The following is a 20164-nucleotide window of genomic DNA, read 5'->3' on the forward strand; positions in this document are numbered from 1 at the left end:
TTTTATTTAAAAATATCTCTAATCTATACACAGCCTTGTTAGGGTGTGAATGGGGCATGATCTTAATGGCATCATAAGTAGCAGTAATTTCGAACAACTGATACAACAATGGGAAATACACTCTGGCATGCACTTCACTGTGGTTTCCAGAGTATGTTTGTAGATGTAGACGTAATTTCATTTATATCATGGGGTGAAAAAGGTACCATTTGAAAAAAAGAGAGCTTCTTACAGAAGCTGTTCAGAAATGTATATGAGGTTGTGAGTAGCCAAATGTAACTAGTAGAACAAATTATATGAAAATCTAAAGTTTGGAAATTAACATTCCACAAGTTTTTATATTTTTAATGTAAGATCGTACTCTGGTTATTAGATTACTACTACCTGGAGAATTTCTAAATGATTTTTACTAGCATTACCTAAATTGAAATTGTACATCAGTTGAAACATTGAAAACATAAAGAACCAGTCTTCATACGACACAATCCAGAGATATGTATGCACCCACTACCAGGAAGGAAAAAAGATAAAGTTTCAGTTTTGCAAACTATCTATGTGAATTGTATCCTGTAGTTAAGAAGCAGGGCAAATACTGTATTCTGAAGCAGTCAGCCTCAGTTTTAACTCGGCGTGCCTTTTATTTGAACTGTCCAACTGTTTTCTCAGTTTTGTCCCTTATTGTATTAGCTGTTCACCCTATAAATTAGTAGGCTGCCACATGACTTGTGCTCTTTTAACGTTGCTATTAACTTTTTATTTGTTATATGAAGCCTGTGATTCATCATTTCTTATGCAAAATTTGGAGTATGTGCTATTGTTAGTTGTACATTCTGTTTGACGTGTGTAATTAGGTATGTAGAAGTGAAATGTGTCTTTGAAATATCTGTTTAATTCTTTTTTAGTTATTGTTCCTTCTCACTAAGTACATCATTTCTATCATTGTGTATCCATTGCGGAGGCTTATCATGTGCAAATAATGCATTATCTAGTATACTAATGATGTCAACTTTACTTTACTTTCCAGTTAAGCAGATCATGGTTAGGGGATCAGCAGGTTGCAAAATCCATGCCCCTTCAGAACTGTACCTTAAAAATATCATTAAAATTTGTGCCAAGTGAGGTAACGCTCAGGAGAGTTCCTGCTGCAAAAACCTCAGGACTGTTTGGGGCTAAAATTCAACAAGTTTGCAAGTAAGTCATTGTTTAATAAGAAGAAATAAATAGTTTCAAAATGTAATACATAGTTTAAGCAGTTGATGAGATGCATATACAAAAGTGCGGTATTGAAGAATAGCTCTCTAAGGAAATAAAGCTGATGATTCATCATGAAAAGTGTAGCTTTCGATGTTGGGAGAGTGAAAGATTGCAACAGAAAGGTAAGAGGAATGGGGAGAGAAAAATTGAATGCATTAAATAATATTTTGTATCACGAATAATCTTTGGATTAGCAACAATTCATCTGCTGATGAACTGGTGAATGGTATACTCACTTTGAAATTGGGTAAGTGCACTGGCTTTCGGGTTTCTGTTGCTCCATGCTGTCCCTCCCTCCCCTCTGCCCCACAAACAGAGAGAGACCCAGACCCAGACACTCACCTCCATAGCTACATATATAAGTTTGTGTGCTTAAATTGAAAGAAAGTAATAAGTTTACTCTTTTGTATGCCACATAACATTAATGTGTAGATGAGGTGTTAATTGTCTGTTGTGGAATTTCCGTTGTATTATTGTATCATTCCTGTAAACATCCATCTTGCTGAAATGCATATTCTTGTACCATATGGTGTGCAATATTCAGCTGTAGAATATAAGAGAGACAAGGTCACAGTACAGAGAGTGTCATCTCAAGCTACCAAGAAGTTCCAGCTGGTTCCTGGATAATGTTGGTCATGGTATTTAACTTTCCTGCAAGTGCTATGAGGTGAGTCCTGAATGTAGTGAACAATCCAGTGTGATCTGAGATACTTAGAGTGAGTGTTGTTGTGAACCATTTTATTACAAAAAATGGCTTGTAGCAGCTGGTTTGCTAAGACGTTGTTGAGATGGAAAGCTGTCACTTCAGTTTTTGTAGGGTTGGGACACTATCTCCAGTGTCGGTAATAATCACCAACGAGTCTCAGGTCTTGTGTGAGCATGTTTTCTCCATCCTCCAAGTGCTTGCTTTGTAATGTAATGGTAGTATCATCTGCATGGCAGAACTTCTTGGATACAGTTTCTGGCATGTAACGTACGTACAGGCTGAACAACAGTGGGGCTAGGACAGATCCTTGAGGTAGACCATTCGTGATTGTATATGACTTGTTCATTTTGTTATGAAGATGTGCTCAGAAAAACTGGTTTTTCAACATTGTTGGACAACAGTGTTGTTAGCCTTAAGTGACATACAATTTGCCGTAGCTTTAGCATTAGTCCAGCCAGCCACACTGTATCATAACCAGCAGTCAGATCCACAAACACCGCTGAAGTTTTTAGTCCTTTATGGATACCAGTATTGATATAAGAAGTGATTGCCAGTACTTGATCACAGTAGTTGAGGTTTTGCCTGAAGCCTGCTTGGTAGAAAGGCACTTTACTGTCACTGTGCAGTAAATCCTGTTGTAGGTGAGTTTTTCTAGCACTGTATAACAGACACTGAGAAAGGCAGTTGGGCATTAGTTTGACGGATTGTCTTTCAGTTTCCCTGGTTTGAGGGTTGCAAGGGTTTTTGCTGTCTTAAAAGCTGCTGGTATGTGACCTTTGCTCAAGTAGACTGACAAGGGGAGGCCACGATGTTTGGAACGCGGATTTACTGCAAACTTCTTACACTCGTAGTACTCCATTAGGACAACAAAAGTGTAAGCAGTAGCGCATACTTCTCAAGCGTTATTGAGAAAATCGCAAGATAATTTCGGTCGTCAAATATATATACCTGTGCGTGGCCGCTTTTACGAGGAAGCACCGGCAGCCGAGTGGTTAGGGTTCAAGTCCCGTAATCGCTGGATCGAGTCCCACTCATCAGGGGTGTGTGTGTGTGTGTGTGTGTGTGTGTGTGTGTGTGTGTGTGTGTGTGTTTTTATCATAGTCATTTTCTTTGCTATTTATATTACAGCTGTTGTAATGGGAAAAAAATACGTGTAATCGGATGAGCTTTTATTAAATTTACAATGTTATTTGGCAGTCTACAAATATTTATTATCACAAATAATATAATATTCATAACTACAGACTAATAAACGGCCAAACACATAAAGTGATACTGAAAATGTATGCTTGTCTGTGATTTGAGCAATCCCTTATACCTGGAAGGAGCCCGAAACGACTTGTTACCTCCAAGTTTTGACCGGCAGACAGCTTTCGAAAGGTGTACAATTAATCGTCACTTTCGACATTACGATTACAAGTTGTGGGATGGTATTTTTCGTAAAAACATAAAAACAAAGTTAAACGGCACCAGCTGCATTGAATAAATGCTAGGTTTCCGCACACGCAAGGTGTTTTGAGGTTTTCCGTGGAAAAACAAACCTTGAACCTTTTCAGAAACCTCTGTTTCAGCTGATAATTTGGAAGCAAACCATGCATAACGCAGCATTTCCTTAAATATCGGCGCTGATCATTGGTCATGCAGTATCGAGTGTATTTTAATAGCGTCTTCACGAGAAGCAATTTCTTGTTCTCTTTCGATTAAATACGAACAATTTTGAAGACACGGACAAGCATACATTTTCAGTATCACTTTATGCGTTTGGTCGTTTACTAGTCAGTAGTTATGAATATTACATTATTTATGATAATAAAATTTGTAGAGTGCCAAGTGACACTGTAAATTTAACAAAAATTCGTCCGATTACACGTATTTTTCCCATTACATCAATTATAAATAGTAAAGAAAATTACTGTGTTAGAAATTAAAAACAAAAAACTGACTAGTGGGACTCGATCCAGCGACCCAGCGATTACGGGCCTTGAACGCTAACCACTCGGCTGCTGGTGCTTCCTGGTAAAAATGGCCACGCACAGGTGTATATATTTGACAACATTTGACGGTTGAAATTATCTTGCGATTTTCTCAACAACACTTGAGAAGTACGCGCTATTGCTTATACATTTTGTTGCCCTAATGGAGTACTATGAGTGTACGAAGTTTGCAGTAAATCCGCGTTCCAAACGTCGTGGCCTCCCCTTGTGAGTGAAATCGTGTGGACCATTTTCTTCCATTTTTGCCAAGGTGGGTGATAAATTCTGGAACACTCCCATTTAGCCCTGCTGCTTCCCTTAGCTTTACGCATCCACTGGCTTTCTCGACCTCATTGTCAGTAAAAGGAAGGCTGAAAGATGATCTTTCATTGAGGGAGCCATATATCATTTTCAGCCGTTTGTGCACCTTTGCCGGCCGGAGTAGCCGTGCGGTTCTAGGCGCTACAGTCTGGAACCAAGCGACCCCTACGGTCGCAGGTTCGAATCCTGCCTCGGGCATGGATGTGTGTGATGTCCTACGTTAGTTAGGTTTAATTAGTTCTAAGTTCTAGGCAACTGATGACCTTAGAAGTTAAGTCGCATAGTGCTCAGAGCCATTTCAACCATTTTTGTGCACCTTTTTTGTGTTATTGCTGTATAGAGAAACACTGTCTGCTCGCAACTTGATGTGTTATGCAGTCGGTGATGAGGTGATCTCTTGTTTCCAACTGATTTTTGGTGTCATTGCTCCTCACACTATGAGAATTGTCCCCTTTGTTTCAAATATGACCCCCAACCATATTTAGAAATCACTTGAAATCGTTAGTCATCCACAATGAGTGTCTGAATCCCACCCATCTTCTGTTTTTAAGTTCACGAGAAGATCGTGCCCATGTTTGTTTCCTGTTTTAAGAATCTCGCAAATTCACCAACTTTTATGAAAAATGATGGTACTTCTTGGTTGGTGCTCTTTAAATTACACATTGCTGCATGTGAAATGTAGGTAATGTGTCGAAATATTTTGTTATGATTGTAAACAGTTATATCTCTTCCTCACCAGTGGAGATTTGTTACCAGCCTTACGTGTAATTTCTAATCACCCAAACAAATAATGAATAAGTTATGGCATGTCAACGACAAGTGCACCTTGCTGTACGTGTTCCACATGATGTTCACTACATGAAAGGAAGCAGAACTGTGCTTCTGAGGAGTATTGCCATTTACCACTAGATGACAATGAGAGGCCTGTGACAGGAACTAGAGTAGTAGTAGTGGGTGAGTGAATTAGGCAGGTCTTGTACCTGGGTCTTCCATGGGGTGTGGCCCAGGCAGCAAGGAGCTGGTAGTGGGAATGGCATAGGACGGACCAAGATGTTGTGAAGATTGAATGGGCAGCAGAATACCAAGGGGTGGAAAAGACTGTGGATAGAATTTCCCTTTTTTCGATGCCCAATAACAGACCTTGTGAGGGATGTGGTTCAGTTGCTCCGATCTGCCAGTCCAGGATGATATTGCATGATGAGGGGATTGCTCCTTTGCAGCTGGTTCTTTGGGGTAGTGGGAGCATTACAGAGATGTGTGAACTTGTGATACAGCAAATCTGTTTGCAAAGTAGTTTGAGGATATTGCCTGCCTGTGAAGGTCTAGGCGAGACCTTCAACATACTGGGCAAGGTAATTCTCATCACTGCATGTACGCCATCCAGGGCAGGGGTGCTGGACTGCGTATGATCAACTTTTTCAGATTTAAGGGATGAAAGCTTTATAAATTTATCTACATTTGGTGGTTAGTGCAGTTTTATAGAGACAAAGGTATGAATGGAGGTCAACATGCAGGAAAGTTACACATTGGGCTGAGGAGGACCAGGTGAAACGAGTGGGAGAGAAACTGGTGGCTATGGAGGAATGGGGCAGGGTGTCCTGGCCCTGGGTCAAGATCATGAAAGTATCATAAGTGAAACTGAACCAGGCAAGGGGCTTGGGGTTTTGGGAACTTAGAAGGTTACCTCGAGATCACCTATAAACATTGGCATAGGAGGGTGCAATGTGGGTGGCTATGGCCTTACTGTGAAATTGTTTATACTAGGTGTGTCACGAAAGACGCCCAGGGAGGCTCTGCGCAGCACATTTGCTATGCGTAGGTCTCGGACAGCAACAACTTTGCGCATGCCCCCTATACTATGTGGCTGAGTGTACTGGTGCTTCCCTTGAGTTTTTTTGTCAAGTTTAATCGCTTCAAATATTGTTGCTGGACATCATTATTGCAACCGTGCAGAGTTTAGGGGTTCCCCTGCCAGTATGCCACTGGACCCAGTGCTCAGACAGAAACACCGTGTCTCAGTCATCTACACTGTGCAACTGAGTGCTCGGGTGTTTTTTGAGTTTCCTGTCAAATTTCCATTTGGCATGTAAACACAAAGGATCAACAAGTGTTTCTTGTGTTGAACTATGGTAAAACAGGATCGTATGTGGCATGTCGACTTGAATTCATAAGAAAATTTCCCGGTGTGCATGTTCCCAGTGATTTGACGATGCACATATTAGAGGAGAAATTTCAAGAGACTGGATCTGCGTTACACAAACAAAGGCCAAGAGGACTAGTGTTTTAACAAAAAATGAATTAGACTAGATTGGGGAGGCCTTGGAAAGAAGTCCAAGAAAATCTCTGCGTTGTTTGGCATTTCAGACTGGTGTGTCCAGAGCATCTGTTCACAATTGAAATCATACAAAGTAATGCTAGTGCATCAACTGAGGAACCTGGGTACTGTTGCCTGATGCCATTATTGCAATTGGCTGTTACAGTCTGTGCAAGATGGGGAAGTTGACACTTTCTTTTTCTGATGAAGCATGGCTGCATTTGTCAGGGTACATAAATTCTCAGAAGAATTGACATTGGAGCTCCAAAAATCCTCATGAATTACATCAACAAGTTCGGGGTGATGTGAAAACAGGAGTGTGGTGTGCAATTAGTGCAAGACAAATTATCTTTTTCCATGAAACAATATGATCTGACAGGTATGTGAACAATACACTGCATTCTATTTTTTTTTTTCCAAGAACTAAACCTAACAAAAAGATTTTTGGTTATTTCTTGCAGTACAATGCGAGACAACATATCTTCATACAAAGTGTTTTTGTTGGTAGGTTAGTTGACTGGCCTCTTCGTTCCCCAGATCTAAATCTGTGTGATTTTTATCCTTGGGGAACATTAAAAGAAAAGGTGTATGCAACCAATCCCCACATGTTTGAAGAGTTGGAAGACAGGGTTTGGCTAGTCATTTCCCAGATTTGAGCAGCCAAAATTCGTTGAGTGCTTGCTAATGTGTTCAGGATATGTCAGACTGCTCTTACCACAGAAGGACATTATTTTAAACACATGCTGTATATATAAAGGTAAGCTCAAGTTAATCCGATGGCAATGTTGTTTGCTCTTAACTTGGGGAAGTGCACGTGCAGGTGACTACCAGCAGATTAGTGTCCAAGAGTCAGGCGCAGCAGCGGTCAGGTGCGGTGACAGCGGCTGGTGTCTTTCGAGAGACACCCTGTACATCATATCCCCTCAAAGGACAAGTACTTTTGTGAGAGTTTCAACTGCAGCAAAGCCACAGGTGTGGGTGGTGTAAGAATATAGGGAGGTGGCATTGACAGTGAGAAATATTGGGGTGGGAGTGCTGAGAGTCAGTGAAGAAAGTGATTCTTGCCTTTAATATGAGAGGCAAGTCTGCAAGCAATTGGTTGGATGTGTTAGTCTACAAGAGTGGAGATTCTTTCAGAGAGAGCACTGTAACCAGCTACAACGGGACATCCAGGATTGTTATGTTTATGAATTTTGGGAAGCATGTGGATGTTAGGTGGATGTGTGTGCGTGCGCTTGGGGGGTGGGTGGATGGGGTGGCTCGGGATTCAGAGAAATGATGCAGGGATTGTTTAAGGATTTCTGTGGGAATTGGAGGTTATACTACTGGGATGAGATCACTATAGCAGGATTTGTATGTGGAGGAGTCGGGCAGTTGGCAGATGTCTTCTGTCATTGTGATTCATCACAACAGTGGTGGAGTCTTTGTCTGCAGGCAGGACGTTTAAATCAGTGTCTGCAGAAGGCTGTTTTCTGTTCTGTTGAGAGTTTGTGTTCTTGGGAAGGAATCTAGGGAAAGACAGTGAGACGAAATTGCAGATAAGTAATTCCTGGAAGGTAACCAAGTGGTGGTTACATGGGAGACTGGGAGAGTCGCAGTTGGATGGTGGTGCAAAGTTGGAGAGGCAAGGGTCAGTGTAGGGGCTAGGTTAACTTTGGTTGGAGAGATTGGTAGCAAAGAAGTGTTTCCACTGTGAAGATCAGGAGAAGGAGAGTAGTAACTTCTGTAAGATTGAGGTTTTTTGTGGATATATTGACACAACAGTCTCTTCGGTTTGTTTAGGTGCTGGGTTTTGTTGGATGTAGCAGATGGTAAAGGTAGTGGTTGATGGGGGCTTCACTGGGGTAGGACAGTTGTTGATGGGCAGTGGTACTTGAAACTTTGCATTAACTTTGATAATTTTTGGAGGTTGTGTCTGGTGTCTCTTCCAGGTGTTGGGGTGGGGGTCATGTTTTCAATTTGGGAGGTGTGGTGTAGGGAGTTGTAATTGCCCAGTAACGGATCTTACAGAGGGACCTGAGGTTGTTCAGGGGGGGAGGGGGGTGGCATTATCCAGTAATGCCCCAGTTCGGAAATATCATAGATCCAGGCTGATGCACAAAGCAGTCTGAGTTGTAATGGGGAGGTAGGTAGTCTCCATGTGACCAGTACTTTCGTTTAGTGATCTTGCTGTTTCTTCTTCGTTTATTGCTCTCACATCAAATGAAAACAAAACAGATTTCTGTGGCCCCAAGCTACCAAGTGAAATAAAATACATTCACATAATTACAGAAGGCTAAAAGTGTTATTAGTTTCAGATTTTATTTTATTTCCACCTCTCTGACAGTCACCCATTAATCGCCTTGCAGAACAGTGAAATTATTTTTGTAAATAGTCTTCACAGGTTTGCCGTCAAATCTCGTTGTGCACTCTCTGGCGCTCTCTGTCAATGGCTGAAACAAACCTATTTCTAACAGGTTGCGGGAAAATGTTGTGAATGGTTGTTTGAAAAGTGTTACTTTCCAAGTAAATTTCCATTTACGCAAGATGAACTATGTGCGAAAAGGTACGATGAATTTCCTAAATCACAGAGCGTTTGACTCTCATTTAAAAATCAACTCTTTGAGGACAACCAAGAAGGACAAGAATATTGAGCCCAGAATATCAGACATTTACGTCGTTGTGAAAAATGTTAGTGGCACATTTGTGTGCTATATCTTAAAGTGTAACACATGCAGAAAACATCAACATTATATGTGAGGGCTTAGCTTCTCCTGCAGCTTATTTATCTTCAAGGCCAATATTATATGTGAAGGCTTTTCTTTTCTTGTAGCAACACTATATACATTAATTGAAACCATTAACTTCTCCTATTTGTGTGTTCGCACTACTCAACAGTAATGTTGCTATCAGCTGACTACATCATGTGTCCTATGCTCTGAATACCCGCTCTCATTGGCTGGTGAGATCACATGACATAAGCTCTGACCGGCTTACAGAAGCGCATCGCAAACTCAATTTAAATGCTTCGAAAAGTAACATGCAGTGCTTGGTGGAATTAGAATTTATACTTTCGTAATACGAAAATACGCTGTGTCTATGTTGCTGCACAGGAAACATCTTTCCAAAACATGTTTTTTTTTCCCCCTGAGTTTTGTTTTCTAAAGAGCTGAGAAATTCTAAGCCAGTGTATAAAATCATAACCATTCAAAGGAAGTATACTGTCACTTAGCACGGAAAAAGTGTATTTTCACCTGGGAGAAAGTGTATTTTTGACCGGGAAATCAGAGAAATTTTTTTCCTTGTCTGCGTATACACCCTGATTTACATTCTTTCATCAAAAAAGTCAGTAGTTGCTGGAGTAAGAGGGTAGATAATTAAGTTTTGCATAATAACCATGTAGAAAAGTACTCTCTTCTTTGTGTGCTGTCATTTGCCAAAATCCCATTTCGATATCTCAAACCGTTAATGAAATGTTGTAAATGTTGTGAATATTTCTCTTTGGATTTATTGCCGGTGGGGTGCACTGACAAATGAGTGTGCTATGTTCGAGACTGGTGACTGATAAGGACTTCCATCAAAGTCTAAAGGACAGTTCAAATGTTAGCTACATTTCATATGCAGCAACATATTATGTAATATGCAGCAAACACAAAATAATAGCGACCCTTATTTTTCAATTCACACTTCTTTGAATTTTGTGCAATGCCTTACTTCCACATAAATACCACAATGGTATGACCATTAACAAAATGATGAACACATCACTAACCTGATATATAAAGCTATAAGCAACACAAAAATCAATTTTTTACCAAATAGTTTCTGTAAATCATTTGAGAAAGACTGCAGGGCATGTGTCTCGATCCTGTCATTGCTGACTGTCCGAAAGATAGCAAACACTGTTGGCCTCCCCTTCTGAACAAACTCACCCAGTGCTTTGTATGAAAATTGGTCTCTTGCATCAGCCACCGCCACCGTATCTTGCGCGGTCTCTATAAGCCCACAGGTTTGTGCATCTGCTCGACAGTGTTTCTTGAAATCGGGAATGACCTGTGCTTTTATCCAAACGTAAGGAATGCTTCACTCCTCAAGAGACCTGTGGTTCACTGATGCAAAATTCCCCCCCCCCCCCCTCCCCACCCCCACATACTCTGTGTAGATTCAAAATGGTATCCCATCAGGTCCAGTGGCTTTCCTCCGTTGAGTGATTTCAGTTGCTTTTCTATCCCTTGGTCACTTATTTCGATATGTCATTTTGTAGTTCATGTGATTATTTAAAGGAGGAACTACAGTGTGATCTTCTTTATGACACAGTTTTGGAAAAAGGACATTTAGCATTTCAGCGTTTTCTGTGTCAGTCTATGTTTCAGTGCCATTATGGTCACGGAGTTTCTTGAAGTATGACTTCAGTCCTTTTACTGACTTAACATAAGACCAGACTTTCTTAGGATTTTCTGTCAAGTTGATAGGTAGATTTTTACTTTTGTATTCGTTGATTCTTGATGCATAGTTTTCCTTATGCTAATTTTGGCTTCATTTAATTATTTTTTATATGTGACACTTTTCTTGCATTTAAATTTGCACTGAAGCACTTTTTGCTTTTGTAGCAGCTTCCTAACATGGTTGTTAAACAGGGGTAGGTCTTTTCCATCCCTCATAATTTTGCTCATGATGTATGTGTCTAAAGCATATTGTACAGTGCTTTTAAATCTTGCCCATTGATGCTTAACATTATCAGTGAATGAAATGAAATTTTTGCGATGACTTGTCAGATAATCTGAAATGCTGTAATGACCTTATTGATTCCCTCTTTTGTGCTAACCGAGTCAAAAAGTTTGTCATCAGCAGATCTAAGAGATGTTATCTTAATAAGTTGTTCCCTGATAAACTGCTCAAAGTAATTTTGCAATAAGGTACTTAGAACAATTTCACATTATTCTTTGTCCTGACTACCTGTCCTAATTATTTGAATCTCCGAGTCTGAAGTTGGTAAGTTAAAATCTCCAGCTAAAACTATAACATTATGAGGAAATGTACGCAGAATATTCTAAAATTTTCCCCTCCACTGTTTTGTCGGTGTTGCTAAGGAAAGGGGTCTGTAACAGTGTCCAATGACCACGTTTGATCCACCCTTAACAATGTGTACTAGTCTCACTATGTATTATCATACTGTTATTATTATTATTGTTATTATTATTATATTATCACACCCCTACCACTAACATTCAACCTATATTTGCAGTAAACATTCTGATTGAAATTTAGAATTTCATTCCTGCTAACCTCTTTTTTCAGCCAGCTTTCTGTCCCAAGTACTATGTGGACATCATTACCATTTATAAGGGAGATTAGTTCCAGAACCTTTCCGTAGATGCTTCTGCAGTTAGCTAATGCTATATAAACATTTCCTTACTCCAGTCTGCTATGACTAATGCTTCTCTCTCTCTCTCTCTCTCTCTCTCTCTCTCTCTCTGGACTCAGAAGGCATAATTTCAGGCCTGTGGAGGGATTTCTCTAACCTAAAAAAACCACATTTGCACACCACACATACTCCCATTCCCTAGTAGCTACTTCCTGTGTGTAGTGCATGCCCGACCTATTAAGGGGTATCCTAAAATTCTTCACCTGATAGTGGAGATTGAGAAATTTGCATCTGATATTATCGCAAAGTCGTCTGAGCCTCTGGTTTAGATCTTCCACTCAGCTCCAAATCAAAGGACCGTGATCAGTTCTGGGAAGAATGCTGCTAAACGATAGTTCCGTTTCTGCCCTGTAGGTGAGGCTAGTTGTGTTCACCAAATGGGCCAGCCACCTTGCCCTCTGCACCAAGGTGGCAAGTATCATTCATGCCTACACGAGCCACTATTTGCTGCCGGGTGCGCCCTTTGTGATCAGTTGCTGCTAGTAGAGTCTCCTCCAAATCTCGGATGAGACTCCCTGGCAGGCAAACAGAATGGACACTGGCCTTCTTTCTCGACATGCCCGCTATTTTCCTGAGGGGACCCCTCACTTGCCCAACATTGGAGCCCACAATGACAGGTATCCCAGCCTCTGCCCTTGTCGAGACCTCTCGGGAAGATTGACCCCAGTCCCAACAGGTGAGGCATTCTGTGCTGAGTCCGATCTACTTTCACCAGCAGGCAACACCACAAACCTGTTTTGAAGATGTGAGGGGACAGAAGTAGTACCCACTTTTGCCTTCCATCCAGAGATTCACAACACCGCCACTCTTTGCCAGTCACTGTCAGGTAACAGTCGGCTGGTGGGGACATGCATATCATGGATCCCAGACAACACTATAGGCTCCAGAGGTGCCACAGCATTTGTCTCAAGTACCCCAATGTTCCTGCAGCCCAGAGCAGCAGCCTGAAGCCTGTAGACTGCGGCCAACACAGCTTCCAACTGTTTATGGAGAGTGGCCAATTCCCCCTGCATCCGTACACAACAGGCGCAGTGCCTATCCATCTTTAATTGATAAACAAGAAACCAAAAATAAGCTCCACTGTCCTTTTAGATGGTGCTGTAAGCAATTTTAATAAACAAAGACACAAAATGAAAAGTGCATAAGCTGCTATATGAACACTAGCTCACTGAAGCCAACTGTACAGCATCCAAGCAGATAACGATTTATACTCATCAACAGCTGTCTTAACCCCACTGAAGGCCATCATCACCCTTTAGAACCCAGACCCTGCATTGCTGACATTTTCCTTCTGCCACGATCTACCATCATGGCTGGAAAACAGAGACATTCTACCCACAACCGTACCCACTCATTGCTGGTCCATTTTTATGTCACTCCCACTTCCAGCCCCTTGCCATAAGGGTCATATTCCTGTGGAAGACCCAGATTCAGTACCCGCCTGATTCACCAACTCGACATATCCTACCCAAGTGCTGTCACTAGCTCACCCTGCCCCATCAGAGGCAGGGCCAACTGTGAAAGCAGCCAAGTCATACACCAGCTCTGTTGCAGTTTCTGTACAGCATTTTATGTGGGCATGACCAAAAAAATTAACTATTCACTTGAATGAATGGCCACTGCCAAACTGCAGCCAACAGCAGTGTTTACCACCTAGTGGCAGAACACATTGCTGAGCACAACATGCTTGTATTCAGTGGCTGCTTCACAACCTGGGCCATCCAGTTTCTTCCCCCCCAGCGCCATCTTTTGTGAACTGCTTAGATAGCAGTTTATCTTGCAACACATTGATTGACCTCCGTAATCATCCCGGTGTCAGTCTTCGCTAACAAGTTGCACCCACACCCTCTACCCAACAGTCTCCCCTTTCTCTTTGCTGCAGCCTCCCTCCCAGCCATCAACTACCATTCCTCAGCCCTTCTGCTTTTTCCTCCCTCTGTCCACTCTGCTTGACTCAACCTGTCACCCTAGCCTGCATATTGAATTGTGGTATTCAAAAGATTTCTCTAAATCTATGAGTTCTGTAAATTTTGTTTTTTCGTTTCTTCAGTTTATTTTCTAAAATAAGTCATAGGGTCAGTATTATCTCACGTGTTCATACATTTGTCCAGAATCCAAACCGATCTTCCCTGAGGCCAGTCTCTATTTTTTGTGAGTATTTCATGTCAGTATTTTGCAACCATGACCTATTAAACTGATGATTTGATAATATTCACGTCTGTTGGTACTTGCCTTTAAGGATGACAGGTACATCCGGAAATTTTGCATCTATTTAACGGCTGTTTCAGGAAGAAGGTTTCTACGTAGTTGTTTAATGTAAGCATAATTATTTGTGTGTGATGTATTCCTTTAACTTAATCATAAGAAAAAAAGCTTCTCTGCAAGGTTCAGTGCAGAAGATTAAACTGTTTCTGGGTATATAAATGTGTTTTCCTGCAGTCAGTCTTTAAGATGGCTTTTGTTATGTTATCATCATTACTTTTGTTTCATAGAATGCAGCATTCTCTGTAACATATAACAGTTTAGCAGTATTACACAATATGTGATCCTTGCGTGCCTTTCTTGTATTAATAGATAGTGATTTTGTTTCAGGCGTCAGAAGAGAACTGTTCCTTTCATAATGACGTCCTGTGTTAGGGAAGTCGAACGCCGGGGAATGAATGAAGTTGGGATATATAGAGTTTCAGGCTCGGCTTCCGATCTCAACAAGCTGAAAAAATCATTTGAAACCAGTAAGTATAACCTATGATAAAACTAGGAGCAAAACAGAGAGCGAGAATTCTGTTCTTGAAGGATGATGTTGGTTTCATGTGAACATAAAGATAAGGCAAATATTTTAAAGATGAAAAGAATATAAAAATAGCTGATTGTGTATAAATGCAATTTTATGCCAATAAAAGTGATTACTAAACTTTTTAAAAATCCACTTTTTCTTATTGATACATTTCACAAGAAGTCACTGTAGTTTCATGACTTTTCTTCAATGCTTTTTATCTTTTCAGTTTAATACAGTGGCTTCATGATGAATATTCATAATTGTGAAATGCTGTAGATACATTACCTTGTATACAGAAAAAGCAATAACTATTCCTGAGTTATGAAGAGTTTACAAAAATTGAAAGAAAAGTCCTTTCAGAGTGAAACCACTTTATTTTTGATGTTCCTCTTGTCCTGCCTTACCTTCCCTCCTTCAGACAGTATTAATTTGATATTTGAATATTTCTGTTTTCCTACAACACATTTCTTATTTTCAAGAAATGGAAAATCCGAGATGGATGTAACAATATTATGGAGAGGAAAGTTACTACTCACCAGATAGCGGACATGCTAGCCACAGATAGGCAAAACAAAAAGCCTGTAACAAGTAAGCTTTTGGCCAACAAGGCCTTTGTCAAAAATAGGTCACACACACGTGCGCACATGCATAAATGCAATTCACACACATGTGGCTGCAGTCTATGGCAGCTGAAGCCACACTGCTTGAAGGCTTATTTGTGACAGTCTCATTGTTGTACCTATCTGCAACTATACGGCGAGTAGCAACTTTCCTTTTTATAATACTGTTACATTTCTTATCTTTGCCGGTGCTTAGTAGTTGATATTTCATAATTATATAAGTCTGAACAAAAAAAAAACCAACTCTCTCTCCCCCTCTCTCTCTCTCTCTCTCTCTCTCTATATATATATATATATATATATATATATATATATATATATATATATAAAACAAAGATGAGGTGACTTACCGAACAAAAGCGCTGGCAGGTCGATAGACACACAAACAAACACAAATATACACACAAAATTCAAGCTTTCGCAACAAACTGTTGCCTCATCAGGAAAGAGGGAAGGAGAGGGGAAGACGAAAGGAAGTGGGTTTTAAGGGAGAGGGTAAGGAGTCATTCCAATCCCGGGAGCGGAAACACTTACCTTAGGGGGAAAAAAGGACGGGTATACACTTGCACACACACACACATCCATCCACACATATGTCTGCTTGTGTCTTTATATGTGTGGATGGATATGTGTGTGTGTGCGAGTGTATACCTGTCCTTTTTTCCCCCTAAGGTAAGTCTTTCCGCTCCCAGGATTGGAATGACTCCTTACCCTCTCCCTTAAAACCCACTTCCTTTCGTCTTCCCCTCTCCTTCCCTCTTTCCTGATGAGGCAACAGTTTGTTGCGAAAGCTTGAATTTTGTGTGTATGTTTGTGTTTGTTTGTGTGTCTATCGACCTGCCAGCGCTTTCATTCGGTAAGTCACCTCATCTTTGTTTTTTTTATATATATATATACTCTTTGTCTTTAAATATGTCTGCTTGTGTCTGTATATGTGTGGATGGATATGTGTGTGTGTGTGTGTGTGTGTGCGCGAGTGTGTGCCCGTCCTTTTTTCCCCCTGAGGTGGGTCTTTCCGCTCCCGGGATTGGAGTGGCTCCTTGCCCTCTCCCTTGAGGCCCACATCCTTTCGTCTTTCCCTCTCCTTCCCTCTTTCCTGGTGGGGCGGCGGTTTGTTGCGAGGGCTTGAATTTTGTGCGTATGTTTGTGTTTGTTTGTGTGTCTGTCGACCTGCCAGCACTTTCGTTCAGTAAGTCACCTTATCTTTGTTTTTTTTTATATATATATATATATATATATATATATATATATATATATATCTAAAAGATATATTTTTCCCACGTGGAATGTTTCCCTCTATTATATTCATATATATATATATATATATATATATATATGTGCTGGCGGATCGACGGACGCACGGACGGGCACGGGCATACACACGGGGTTCAGGCTTTCGCGGCAGACTGTTGCCTCGTCGGGGGGGAGGGGGGGGGATGAGGGGGTGTGGGTTTTTGGGGGGGAGGGTGGGGAGTCGTTCCAGTCCCGGGAGCGGGGGGACTTGCCTTGGGGGGAAGGAGGGACGGGTGTGCATTCGCACCCGCGCGCATGTCGATCCACACATATGCGGACACAAGCTTGTGTCTGTATATGTGTGGATCGATGTGTGTGTGTGTGTGTGTGTGTGCGTGTGCGAGTGTGTACCCGTCTTTTTTCCCCCTAAGGTGAGTCTTTCCGCTCCCGGGATTGGAGTGACTCCTTACCCTCTCCCTTAAAACCCACATCCTTTCGTCTTTCCCTCTCCTTCCCTCTTTCCTGATGAGGCAACAGTTTGTTGCGAAAGCTTGAATTTTGTGTGTATGTTTGTGTTTGTTTGTGTGTCTATCGACCTGCCAGCACTTTCGTTCGGTAAGTCACCTCATCTTTGTTTTTATATATAATTTTTCCCACGTGGAATGTTTCCCTCTATTATATATATATAACATTCCACGTGGGAAAAATATATGTAAAAACAAAGATGATGTGACTTACCGAACGAAAGCGCTGGCAGGTCGATAGACACACAAACAAACACAAACATACACACAAAATTCTAGCTTTCGCAACAAACGGTTGCTTCGTCAGGAAAGAGGGAAGGAGAGGGAAAGACGAAAGGAAGTGGGTTTTAAGGGAGAGGGTAAGGAGTCATTCCAATCCCGGGAGCGGAAAGACTTACCTTAGGGGGAAAAAAGGATGGGTATACACTTGCACACACACACACATCCATCCACACATATGTCTGCTTGTGTCTTTATATGTGTGGATGGATATGTGTGTGTGTGCGCGCGAGTGTATACCCGTCCTTTTTTCCCCCTAAGGTAAGTGTTTCCGCTCCCGGGATTGGAATGACTCCTTACCCTCTCCCTTAAAACCCACTTCCTTTCGTCTTTCCCTCTCCTTCCCTCTTTCCTGATGAGGCAACAGTTTGTTGCGAAAGCTTGAATTTTGTGTGTATGTATGTGTCTGTTTGTGTTTCTATCGACCTGCCAGCGCTTTTGTTCGGTAAGTCACATCATCTTTGTTTTTAGATATATATACACACACAGGGTTATTACAAATGATTGAAGCGATTTCACAGCTCTACAATAACTTTATAATTTGAGATATTTTCACAATGCTTTGTACACACATACATAGGCATTCACAAATGTTCGATATGTGCCCCTTTAGTGATTCGGCAGACATCAAGCCGATAATCAAGTTCCTGCCACACTCGGCACAGCATGTCCCCATCAATGAGTTCGGAAGCATCGTTGATGCGAGCTCGCAGTTCTGGCACATTTCTTGGTAGAGGAGGTTTAAACACTGGATCTTTCACACAACCCCACAGAAAGAAATCGCATGGGGTTAAGTCGGGAGAGCATGGAGGCCATGACATGAATTGCTGATCATGATCTCCACCACGACCGATCCATCGGTTTTCCAATCTCCTGTTTAAGAAATGCCGAACATCATGATGGAAGTGCGGTGGAGCACCATCCTGTTGAAAGATGAAGTCGGCGCTGTCGGTCTCCAGTTGTGGCATGAGCCAATTTTCCAGCATGTCCAGATACACGTGTCCTGTAACGTTTTTTTCGCAGAAGAAAGAGGGGCCTTAAACTTTAAACCGTGAGATTGCACAAAACACATTAACTTTTGGTGAATTGCGAATTTTCTGCACGAATGCGTGAGGATTCTCTACCGCCCAGATTCGCACATTGTGTCTGTTCACTTCACCATTAAGAAAAAATGTTGCTTCATCACTGAAAACAAGTTTCGCACTGAACGCATCCTCTTCCATGAGCTGTTGCAACCGCACCGAAAATTCAAAGCGTTTCACTTTGTCATCGGGTGTCAGGGCTTGTAGCAATTGTAAACGGTAAGGCTTCTGCTTTAGCCTTTTCCGTAAGATTTTCCAAACCGTCTGCTGTGCTACGTTTAGCTCCCTGCTTGCTTTATTCGTCGACTTCCGCGGGCTACGCGTGAAACTTGCCTGCACGCGTTCAACCGTTTCTTCGCTCACTGCAGACCGACCTGTTGATTTCCCCTTACAGAGGCATCCAGAAGCTTTAAACTGTGCATACCATCGCCGAATGGAGTTAGCAGTTGGTGGATCTTTGTTGAACTTCGTCCTGAAGTGTCGTTGCACTGTTATGACTGACTGATGTGAGTGCATTTCAAGCACGACATACGCTTACTCGACTCCTGTCACCATTTTGTCTCGCGGCGCTCTCGAGCACTCTGGCGGCAGAAACCTGAAGTGCGGCTTCAGCCGAACAAAACTTTATGAGTTTTTCTACGTATCTGTGTGTGTCGTGACCATATGTCAATGAATGGAGCTACAGCGAATTTATGAAATCGCTTCAATCATTTGTAATAGGCCTGTATATATATAATAGCCAAACAAAATTCAAGTACATTGATACATTAATTTGCTCATTGTTGGTACATGTATTGATAGCATTGTCGTTGTTGTTTGTTTTCAGATTCTTATGAAGCTGAACAGCTGCTAAAGGAAGTGGACATTCATTCAGTCACTGGTATTTTGAAATTGTACCTACGTGAACTTCCAGAGGCTCTTTTTACCGATGAACTGTATCCAAAATTTTTGGAAGCTTTTAACACTGGTACTAATGACGAAGCAAAGCAGCGAGCTTTACGACAATGTTTCACGCTCTTGCCTCAGCAGAACCAGGAGATTATTCATTTTCTACTTGCTCATCTCATGAAGTAAGTTTAGCTTTAGTGGTTGTAAACTTTAAGGTTGGCTGAAGATGACAAATTTGGCTGCAGACAGCCAGAACGGGAAGACTTACGCATTGAGCTTTTCACCAAAGCCTTCTTTGGGGGGGGGGGGGGGGGGGGGATCACACACTTATTCACACAACTAAGCACACATCAAGCACCCATGACCACTATCTCTTTCCACTACAGCCAGAATGCAACTGTCACATTGAACAAAATCATCGGTCCAGAATGTTGCAGGGAAGGGGGAGGGATGGCAGTGTATGGGTGGGTGGAGAGGAGAGCTCTGTATGGCTGAGTGTGCAGGGCAAGGCTACCAGGCACAGTGTTGAGAGATTATGGAAGGGGTGGCTGGAAATGGCGAAAAGAAAGGTGAGAAGCAGAGAGGGGAAGCACAATGAGGGTGAAGTGACATATAATGGCAGGATTAGATGGAACAAAGAGACTGGAAATTGTTGGATGGAGGGTGTCAGGTCAGTAGATGCCATCAGTTGAAGCCAGGATAATTCCAGGAGAGCAGACTATGTTGTAAGGATAACTCCTATCTGCACAATTGTTCGCCCTGGTAGCTGAGTGGTCAGCACGACAGAATG

The 20164-nt window shown here is 41.7% G+C and overlaps 1 protein-coding gene across 1 annotated transcript in view; it reads left to right on the forward strand.

Annotated features, from left to right (window-relative positions):
- LOC124594437 (active breakpoint cluster region-related protein) overlaps positions 1-20164 on the forward strand; it is a 112095-nt gene that overhangs the window by 86568 nt on the left and 5363 nt on the right. The window contains exons 13-15 of the mRNA XM_047132844.1: positions 1025-1191; positions 14565-14704; positions 19313-19556. Of these exons, the coding sequence (XP_046988800.1) occupies positions 1025-1191; positions 14565-14704; positions 19313-19556 (551 nt within the window). The remainder of the gene's footprint in view (positions 1-1024; positions 1192-14564; positions 14705-19312; positions 19557-20164) is intronic.

This window comes from Schistocerca americana, chromosome 1, assembly GCF_021461395.2.
Source record: "Schistocerca americana isolate TAMUIC-IGC-003095 chromosome 1, iqSchAmer2.1, whole genome shotgun sequence".
NCBI classification, from domain to species: Eukaryota; Metazoa; Arthropoda; class Insecta; order Orthoptera; family Acrididae; genus Schistocerca; species Schistocerca americana.